Raw genomic sequence first — 11,769 nt, 5'->3', positions numbered from 1 at the left:
ATAGGCAAACAATATATATTAGTGATAGAATTAAAAAAAAAGGCAATATGTGGGCTCAGAACAATTTATGGCTAAAGAAGAAATATTACCTCACAGTTTAGCAATTTATAAGATGGATAAGGCGTGTGTTTCTGATGACATGACCTCAGAAAATAAGTTAGGTAGGTCAGGGATTTGATTTGATTTGATTTGATCTTTTTAATTTCTTTTTAGTTTTGAAAAATATTGCTTCGACCCAAAATAAAACAAAATGTCTGTCAGAATACCCCTTCTGTGATAGTTTGATGAAATATGTACAGACATCACTGGGGAAAGAAAACAGACATGCATGAAGGTCAAGAAGACAAAGAATTTCTTATCTTTTTTGTTTTAAGTGTTAAAAAAAATGTTAACTTTAAGGTCGAAGGCTTTAACTAGGATCTGTTAGGTTAGTGGAAACACACTATTTTTCTTATTTGGTCTATTTAAACTAGAAAGTTTTATCTCAGGACTTGTACAATAAGTTTATTTACTTTTATTTGGAAATATTTAATTAAACATAAAGTTATTGTGGATGTTCTTCGAGTAATTATTTTTTCACAGTGACTTGTATTCAAGTAATTTTTTTGTATTTATTCAAAACGAAGATTTAATGTATCTTCTAGTTATCATTTTGCGTCTCTTTTAGGATGGGGTGGGGGTGTCGGTGGGGGTGGGGTGGGGGTGGGACATTAATCATATATCGATATATATACAAAGTTGTGTTCACATATGACAACATTGGACCATTAGGAAATAAAAAAATTTAATTTGATATCCTACCAGTGCTATGTTGTATGTAAATATTACAATGGTTTTTATATGTGTGATAGCCTTGAGTCTAGAGTTTGGCAGTTACTACTCCTCACTATGCCTTGCGTAAGGCTAATTTTTTTTTAGAAAGCCGGTGCAAATTCTTATTAGTAACCCATGAAGATGACATCTATAGCATCACTGTGTGCTAAGGCCTAAAAAAGATAATTGTTTGGTTCTGGTTACCTGACCCCACCAATTTTTGAACGGCGACCCTAAACTTTTTTTTACGTATTCAAGAAAAAAATAATAAAATCGCAAAAATTGTGAAGTCTCACGAGAAATATTGGATGCGGAAAGTGACAGCAACTTAAAAAGACAACATAAATCTGTTCTTCCAATCTGTAATGGCTGTACATCTGATAAGAAAAATAAACAACACAGAGACCATTTGGAAAACAATGGAAAGCAGAACTAGACACTTGCACAGAAAGAAATGTATAATAAAATAAGATAAAAAATCTACCTACCCCACCTATTCTAAAATTGAGTGTAATCGAAACTACAACTTTTTTTTATTTGGCCTTAGAACCAACAAGGAGAGTGGAACAATACAATGTCAAGATGATTACCACATTCAAAGATAACATGCATATGAAGTGTCAGCCTTTATACTACACATAGTAGTGAGTGGGTAATTGCCAACATCTCCACAAGACTTAAATCTCAGTGTAGGCTATGTGTGAAAGATGAGCTGTAATGCAGGTCAAATGTTAAAGTCGTTAAAGAGCAAAGAAAATCAAAATATAATGACATATTTATAGCCCTTAGACTACGCGGTTTGACACACATACAAAGAACATGATCATCGAGCCAAATAGCTAGTCTCTGGTAGCACAAAGACTTACCTAGCTATCTGGCACAACATAATGGCATTTGGTGAACGACATTGTAAAACTTGACATCAAAATCATGGGGCTAAAACATTTATTCTGATTCAAGATTTTATTAAATGTCGCATTTTTTTCAATTCTCACAAGTACAATTAATAAACTAGGGAATTATTAATTTTAAATCCATAATCAAAGAACTTTAAAGTTCCATTCTTGCAAAAAAAAAAAACCCAAAAAACCAAATAACCAAACACAAACAAAAAACATTATCATTTGTACAGTTAACAAGAAGTTGTATTCCTTTAATTTCGTGCAGAAAAACAAAAAACAAAAATTTAAACACACACAAAATTTTAAAAAAGAAGAAGAATTTTAGACATTTAGATTCGAATGTTTCTTTTGCAATCTTCCCAACAATTGAAATAGAGACACAAACAATTTCAAAAGACGAGACTGCTGCGTTTATCAGTATATCCCCCTCTGTGTCACCACGCTGATCATATTGGCCTTCGTGACCTTAAAGTGGGCTGTTGACCTTTGACATCCCGCACAAGATGGCGACCACCGTTGACAAAGATTTTCCTGTGTATGGACTCCTGCCAAAAAGAGAAACTGAAGCCACAGCTTTTCTTTCCAAGTACCCAGAATATGATGGAAGGGGAACGGTGATAGCCATTCTCGATACAGGCGTCGATCCAGGTGCTCCAGGCCTAAAGGTATGATATTTTAGATAAGCCCGTATGCGTCCTTGAGCGACCCTCGTATCTACTGGCCAAGTACAGTGTGACTTGCATTTGTTGTTGTTACGTATGTGTACGAGTGCTAATGAAAGTGGTCAGATTTTTCATTCGAATGAGTTACCAACTGCTCAATATATGTTACCATTGAGTGCGTTACATTGCAAGGTTTAAATTCGAAGAATCTGTACAATAGACAAAATTCAAATGAGATCAGTTCTGTCATACTCATTTTCAATGTAAGAAATAGCACGTCAATAGCGTTCTCGTTGCGTTGGTAAATTATTCGACTCTACCTTGACAACAGCGTTCAAGTAATTTCATTTAAATCTTAGCACTTCCTTTGGTTGCGATTCCATGCAGTCGATGACATTAACGCTAATTGGATTGACAGTATAAACAATGTATTCGTGTAACGGTGTATTGAGTTGTGCATTATATTAATACTGCATAGCAATATGTTGATTATTTCGTAGGAAAAGCCTTTATCAGGGGATGTAAATGTTATGTAATGTTAGTTAGAGTTAAAAAGAATCCATGATTTATATTTCGTGAAGTAAATTGTGACAGAGTTTAGTGTTTTAATAGAAAGAGTATATTTGACATGTGAATTAGGTAGCTGTCATTCTTGATTTATAATGACAAATTGTTCTGTATATACAGTATATTGGGACTGAAACTCTAGCCATTGGCGCAATACATATACTGAATTTAGAAAAGACTAACAGGTTTAAAAATTAAATCAAAAGTTGTTAAAATCACTTATTTTTGTTAAATTCCTTTCAGGAGAAGAATTATTGAAATTTTTCATACAGATGTTGATACTGTGAAATACTAAATTATCTCCTGGAATCATTTTCACTTTGCTTGAAAATACTTTTCATTTGTAATTACCGTGCATACCAAGGTACAATTAAAATAAATGAAAATTCAGTCCAGGCAATTCAGAGAATTCTCTCTTTTCAGGGAAAGTAAATCCCTTGAAAATAAAGTAGTTGACAGTATAATACTAGTATTGGTTTTCAATCACTCATTCATTAGGTTATGCTTCAATAATCTCATCAGAGAGATTTAAATGTGCATATTTATGCATGTTCTATACGCATGTATATGCGGCATAGCATTATAGTCATGTGATTTGAAGTAACCCAGGCCTTCTTGCGTTCTGAATGCGTAACTTTATACGTGTCATCACGTGTATGCCTGCACGATAATGCTCCCATACACGTGTTCTAACGAGTATCTAAACCTTTCTATATATTATCTCATAATTCAAGTGAGATTGGTCACAATTATGGGCATATTTTATATTTACTCTGAGTAGTTTGGCCGCAGAGGTGTGTTTTGCTTTATCACTGTATCAGTATACTTGTCAAAATTTACCTGTGTCAACTTTCTTAACCCCATCCACCCACTCAACCATTCATTTATCAACCAAAACTAACAAAAAACACAATCAATTATATTATGTAGACTCTCTCCCAGACCTCGGAGCTTCACATTACTAAAATTAATGCTAAACGAGTTATTTTGTATGTACCGTTATTATCTACATAACCATACTCGAATATCCTTGTACTGTGCTGAGCTCAGGCTTCGCGAAAACACGGAGCGTCACAGTCACACGTCAACAAATAGTTATCTGTATGTGGTTGATGAGGGCACACAGTTTAATTTTAGTAATTTTAGGGCTTTAATTTTAGTAATGTGAAGGTCCGAGGACTGTGAGAGAGTCTACCAATTATGCTGAGTCACAGATTCCGTTATATTAGGCCTACAATTATCACAATCAAAGCTTGTTGCTATGGTAGTCTTTATATTACCACGGAAACATGGAATAGCATTGCATACATTTGTAGTTTCTCAACGGTATTGGCATGGAAATGAATAGTAATTTATTCATGAATTCTCTACCACTTCTTGCATACATATACACATGCTTTATTAAATCACATTTTGATTGAATTAACTCTGCAACCACTTTTACAAATCTTTAATATGTCACTACAAGTTGTTGGTGATTAATTTGACATGTATGGAAACTGTGTAAAGGATATCGGGCTGAAAAAAAATACTAGAATTACATGTGATTAGATCGTCGTAATCATACAAAAATACAACAGTATGCAACTGTGTAAGAATAAAGAATGTCAAAAATGGAAACAGTAGCATGAATTGATACAGATAAATTGGAGACCTCATAGTGAGGGAAACTATTCTGTTTTTGTAATTGTAACTGTATGTAATAGCTACTTTGTATTGCACTCACATACACGTATATACCTCTAGGGGTAATCATGGTATGGATTACAGATTGTAGCTTATGTATAATCATGCTCAATGTATGCTAGCTGCTCAGAATACTAATCTCAGAGTTCAATCAAAATGTTCATCATAATAACAGAGTTGTCCACTCTCTAATGTTTCGTATGTCGTTGATTTGAAACGTGTACAGTAATCAGTGATTTTGTTTGGAGCAGTATTTTCTATCAAAGTAGGTGAATGTGTACATGTGTAGGTGCCATTGTCTATTTTCATGACAAATGATTGAATATACATGTATAGGTGATAGCAACTATTTCTTTTGAATACTTGGCTTCTAAAATCCCAGAAAAATACAGATTGTCATATGATGGCTCCCCTTTTCCATCATTCCCAGTGAATTGAATTGAATTTATTCCAGCAGAAAAGAAATATATACACAATCTTTGAAAGCAACTGAGAGGGCCATGGAAATAGTTCCCTAGGAACTAATCAAGTCCATGGATAGTATCAAAGTATAGTATTTTCTAGTGATTACTCTAAAACATATTCTCAATCCCGCCCGGATACTTTCTCGTCCCAATAGGATAAACAGATAGCAATATTACCTTCAGAGATTTCCAGACCTTTTACAAATTTAATATAAGACAGTCTCATGTTGACTATTTTTTGATAGGAAAACCAATAATAAAGATATATGATATTTGTAGTTGTAATAATTCAAATTTCTTATCTGTGTACTGTGTATCCATGTTTGATTGGATTTTGTCATGATGAATTATTTGGAAATATGAAGCCTGAGCAAAGGACTTGATAAGACTGAATAACAAATGGCTATTTACTTTAGCATGTTTGTATTCTTTAGTAAGTTAGTCAGATTTAGTTCTGCCTTTAGTTTTATATTGCTTTTCAGGGTTACAATACTTTAAGAGTTTCGTAAGAAGCCGGTAGCCGGAGAGACTACCCGCCTACTCTTGTTATTTCTCCTCCTACTTTTTTTTTCACTATACCAATTTTTTTGTACATGAAAATTTAGTAAGCTTTGCTTTATATGTATTAAAGTCAGGCTGAACTGTAACATATTACTGATACACTTTCATGTAGTGTTTTCGTTAAGTAAGTAGGTAAAACGTACCTGAGTTACCCAGTCATTTTACCGAGGTTCCCCAAATAAAATTAAATAAATTTAATTATAAATTTTACCAAATTACCCCTGTCTGTCACTGGGGTTCCCACACCTCAAGCAAAAAACACTGCTTTCAATATCAAACTCAGGCTTCCAACTGTGATATAAAAACACAGAGTGAAATTCAAACTGATGTGAACTCATTTAGTGTACTTAAAGATAGGTAGAATATTCTTTTAAGGGCTCAGTTTGGATTGATTTGAAACTCATATGTGAAAATCACTTGTATGGTGGAGATATAGGAAAAGTTTGTCCAAAACAAAAGACTGATCTATGACTACACTGATAAAATAACTTTTAATGCAAGAACCTGAGATTGAAACATTGGCCTTTAGGTGTTCACTTTGCACTAAGAATATTACGTAAAAATCCATACAGATTCCCATAGAATCATTAGCTACTTTCTATATTGAAGGGAATGACTAATATTACCATTGCAAAATTGACTATTATATGCTTTTGTCAACTGGATGATTTATAAGCTTGTTATGATTCATGCCGTCATTCTGAAAATACAACATCGCTGAGCTGATTTTTCAACATTAAAATTCTGAACGATATGATGCCTTGAGACAGTTATCAGTACATGTACATGATGGTTTGTTTTCTAATTTACTATTGCGTAAATGAAGCTTGTTGAGATTATGATATATGGACTTTAATAGACAGCATTCAATTATGATGTACAGTACATTTGTACCTGGAGGACAGCAAATCCAGTAGTATTGGCAGTGATTGATGGGTTTTGTAGATACAGAAATGAACAACCAAGCATGTAATATGTTACAGTCTTTTCTGATTTCAATGTATATTTCATCATGTACATTGAAAATAGAGAAGAGGTTCAGTTCACATGGCAATGTACATTCATTTAGATTAGAGCTTTGTTCAGTTTTCACAATGCGATGTCCATTTCTTTCATGTGCATATCAGAGTATGGAGGTATAGAAAGGGGACATAGATAGAGTAAGTAAGTTTACACTGCAGTGTCCATTTCTTTCATGGGAATATATCACAGTGAAATGTACATTTCATGGTTAATGTATTCAAGGTCAAGTTCAGTTCACAATGCAGTGCTCATTCCTTTTGGCCATTTGGGGTTAAGTCAAGTTCAAAGTGAAATTTACATTCATGATGATGCATTCAAGATAGAGAGAAAGTTAAATTCACAATGCTGTCAATTTCTTTTCTGCATTTAAGGTAAAATTAAGTTCACATTGCAATGTGCATTTCATTTGCATTTGAGATAGAATGAAGTTCACAGTGAAATGTATATTTCATGATTGTGCATTTAAGATAGAGAAGGAGAGAGTTAAGTTCACAAAGCAATGTACATTTCACATGTATTAAGCTCATGGCAATTTTCTGGGTTTAGGGCTTGTCAATGTAAAATACCCACAAGAATTGATGAAAAACAATTACTATGCCCTATATTACATGTATGTACATGTGTATTAAAATGAATGACTAAAAAAATTAAGGTAGTTTTATAATTCAATTTAGATTCTGTCGGTGTTTGTTAACATCAATGTAATTGATGAGGCCATACTAATGATTGAATAATGTGTCATTGAAATCAACTAGTTGACATTTAATTATGAAAGAAAAATGAAAAAAAAATTATATTAATAATGCAGGGTAACCGTGACAATTATCATAATTGAAAAATAAATCATTTCTTCAATTACCAGTAGAGTAGGTGTTTAGTTGTTGTTTAGTACCCAGGCCTCAATACAGTAACAGTACATTGTATTTCGCTGTAGAGGTATTTTGTAAGAGCAGGTCATAATTCTTCTCCCTTTAAAATATTAATTTCATCTGATTCTGATGTTGTAAAATGCCAACTGTCAGGATCAAAATGACGATTGTTTGTTTTTTTTGTAAAAAAAAGAAGAAATGTCAATATTAGATTTTCATGTATGGTATTGCGTTTTTTTTTTATATTGCATTGTATTTCTTGTAAACGTGTTTATATGTATAGTACAGTACTGTATATGTAAAAGGTACAAGTGTAGGACAATAGCTGGGTGCCACCTCAGTGTTTCACCGGTTTTACTATACAGGCAAATATTAAACTTACCAAATAACCCAGCTCTGTTTTTTGTAAGTTAAGAAAGTTATTGACAACAAAAACAAAAAAATAAAAGAGAGAAATTTTAAAATGTAGATTTCTAAAATGTTTTTACAGGTACTGCAGTGTTTGGTGTCACTGTTAAAAACAATATTAGAGATACAGGTACTGATAATTTAATTTCCGTCTGATGAGGCCTAAAAAATAATTGTTTGGTTCAGGTTTATACCCAACCGCACCTAGTTTGTCACTGCCGACACTAAACTTTTTTTTTTACATATTCAAGAAAAAAATGATAAAATCAAGAAAATTGTGTGAAGTCTCACCAGAAATAGTAAACATGGAAACTGACACCAACTTAAAAGGACAATGAAAAAATGGTCCAATCTGTAATGGCTGTACATGTGATGGGAAGAAACCAATAACAAAGAGACCTTTTGAAAAACACATAACTACCTGAATTAGACACTCACAACTAAAAAAAATAAAAAATAAAAAATCTACCTACCCCACCTATTCTGAAATTGAGCATAATCGGAACCAGACATTTTTTCTATTAGCCCTAACGTAGGAGAAACACTGTAGAATACATGTAGCTTGTCAAATTAGGGAATGGCAATATCATAGATATATATGTATATATCAGGAATGAAGTAGAATGTCAAGGATGGAGCAAAATACGATGAAGATGGAAGTAAGGAAATGAGTAGAAGGGATTTGTGTCTCTTTAATCTTGTCTGTTCTAACCATTAGTCTGCCTAATGTAATGTTGATGCTGTGTATATTCAGTTCACCCTTTTACTGGTACCATCAATTACACTACACCACATGGAAGCCAAGATGTTGTCTTTTGTTTAATACAGTATGCTTAAAATATGTTATTTTGTGTTTATTTTGTACTGAAAATATTTTATTCTGTGGTCATTTTGTCCTGAAAATATCACATTATTCTGTGATCATTCTGTACTGAAAATATCTTATTTTGTGATCACTCTGTGGTGAAAATATCACACATTACTGTCACAGTATTTAGCATCACAAAATGGTTAGGTGAATTCTTACATGTATGAAGTTTAATATGATATGTACACATCAGTGTCCTATCTATTTATTTTCCCTAAGGTGTTAAAACCTAATAACAGTACAGGGTAAATTTGGTAAAATGTACAGTTTCCTCTGTATTCAGTATGCAACTTTTTAGAGTTTTAGACCTACATATTAAACAGAGAGGGGGAAATGTGGGGAAAAAAATATTGTGTAATTTCCTCACATTCAAGATTTTGGAACCCAAAACCAAGAGGGGGATGTACTAAATTCATGTTCATACCAAAATAAATACATGATTTTTGTAAATTTTTGTACAGAAAGTGTAGTGAAAGAGAATCACACTATTTTACACGTGTACCTCCTTTCATGTTCTGTTCTACATGAATTGTCAAGTACATGTAAATATTTCCTATGATTTTAAACACATGTTGAACATAGAAATTTTGTTGATCATGCCATACATTATTTGTATAACATAATATAACACTTACTCTGGTAACATTTTCAAGAAAGATGGGTTATAACCTTACAAATTTAATATAATTTAATTCTAAAAAGAAGCACATGGAAAAAATATAGCATGAATTCTTACTTTATTTACCTAGAAACAATTAAGATGAAAAAGAAGGTCGGGAACTTCTAATAAATTTTTTACAGTTCACTTGACCTTGAAGTTGAATAAGATGTGATATGGAATATTCATGAACTTGGTCCCTCGGGGATGCGTACACTGTGGAAAGAGCAAAACATGGCCTTGTAATGATTTATGAGTGTATATGAAAACAATGTTTCATCTAACACATTAATGACTTGGACTTAATATTTACAGTCCCATGTGACCAAGTACTAGGGGAATAGTTCTAACTAATTACTATGTCTATGCAATCAGATGCTTATGGTTTATAGATGAACGCTTGCATGAATATGTTTTTGTTCAGTGGGAATTTATTACAGTGCAATAGTTAGTAATGAATGAGCAAACGTAGTTTCATTATCATTCACTGTATTCAAGTTTATTCAAAGCATACATGGTATGTAAATATTGCAATAACAATACAATACAATACAACCCTCATTTCAGTTTGCTGTGTCATTTGACAAATTCTTTCATCACAGCATTTTGTCGTTCTATTTTGTTATCAATCCATTCAAGTCATCTATAGATGTCTCCTCTACCTGTACAAGTAGCCAGCTATAATGGACACACATACAATATTGATAATAAAGACTGGTATATTGAGTGGTTGCTTTGAAAAAAAAAGAATGGTTGAAAAATGATAGATGCCTACCGGTCTTTGTTGCCTTCTACATCTTCTTTATATGTATTTCTTAACAATCATTATCTGATAAAAAAAAAACCTTTACACTGTAAAAACAAATTATTATCGTGTGAACATTTAAAGCAGCCATATGGACGAAGATGTGGTATTTATTTGGATTTTTAATGTATAATACAATTTTCTCATGGTTTCCTACTTGAAAAATCAATGTGAAACAACATTGAATAAGTCTGGGTTTGTAACTCCAATTTTTATGGCAAAATAAACATAATAATAAAAATAGTATCACACTTTAAGATACACTAACATTAAATGTATCACAGTGTATTTGTGTGTACATACATGAATGTTTTCTTTCATAATTCTTGATATATTTTTACCCACTTGAAATTCTAAGAGTATGTTATACTAAAGAGAAACTGTATATGACTCAGGCAAAGCAATTGTAAAATCTACTGACATGATATAAAATCAATTGCTGTATAGGTAAAGTTCAAGGATTGACCTTAATTCCATCACATTATTCACAATGTATACTGCTTGAGATGTCCTCGTAGATTATACACACATCGGTCATCTTCTGCAATTATTTACCTTTCTGTACAAAGTGGAAAGTGTCAACAAAAGCTTGAATAGATATAAAATTACATTTGTTTTTTAATTGATCACCATATGATAACAAAATGGAATGCTTGCTATATTATATATAATATAATTTATGAAAAATATAAATTTGGATCATATTTTGATGTTTTCAGTGTAATTTGTTGTAGATGAATTAATAATTTATTTCCTCATAAAATTTCTAATAATTCCCTTTTACTGATGAAGATACATGAATGGTAACTAATATGCATCTATTTAATGATAATCTTTATGGACCAGATACGGGTTTTTCAGACCGAGGCTTTTAGGTCTGACAGCATTTTGGTCTGACTTTAGAATTTACTGAGCTCAGCAAAATCCATATTCAGTCCATAAAGTTTTATCATATACCCTAGTATGGAGTATAAATATATTAGAGAAATAATAGTTTGTTTATTCTTGGAAAAAATAATGGTTCAACAAGGTGCGCATGTGACCTAATTTGGGCAAAGTGTCTGGGCATGGTGCGGCAAATTATTGCTTGAATTTGAGGACACTGTCCCCAATTGGAGGTGATACGAATATTGGTATATTATAATCTACGATATTTGAATTAACAGATATGTTAAATAAATAGAAAAAAATGAAAGTTGACATGTGTTTCTGGTACATTAAAAAAATAATAAGATAGATATGTTTTCATACAATTGGTTAGTAACGAAACAACTAATTTAACTGAGAGGAATTGTTCAAATTTGAATTTGTAGTGATCTTCATTCTCTCATAGACATGGAGAAAACAGCAATTAGGCTTAAATGAAGATTTATTGAACTGAAAATGAAAGAAAAAGTAAAGAACATTAAGGTGATATCAAATTGTAAGCATGTCAATGAAATTCAGCCGAAAAGAAATTGGAATACCCGCTAGCAGAAAAGAT

At 32.3% G+C, this 11,769-nt stretch overlaps 1 protein-coding gene across 1 annotated transcript in view; it reads left to right on the top strand.

Annotated features, from left to right (window-relative positions):
- Positions 1 to 2,218: 2,218 nt before the first annotated feature.
- The window catches only part of LOC144441939 (tripeptidyl-peptidase 2-like), a 55,637-nt gene continuing 46,086 nt past the window's right edge, over positions 2,219 to 11,769 (top strand). The window contains exon 1 of the mRNA XM_078131206.1: positions 2,219 to 2,380. Coding sequence (XP_077987332.1) covers positions 2,219 to 2,380 — 162 coding nt within the window. The remainder of the gene's footprint in view (positions 2,381 to 11,769) is intronic.

This window comes from Glandiceps talaboti, chromosome 11 (assembly GCF_964340395.1).
Source record: "Glandiceps talaboti chromosome 11, keGlaTala1.1, whole genome shotgun sequence".
Classification (NCBI taxonomy): domain Eukaryota; kingdom Metazoa; phylum Hemichordata; class Enteropneusta; family Spengelidae; genus Glandiceps; species Glandiceps talaboti.
Note: the sequence above shows the minus strand (reverse complement) of the source record. Positions and strands in the feature narration are given on the sequence as shown.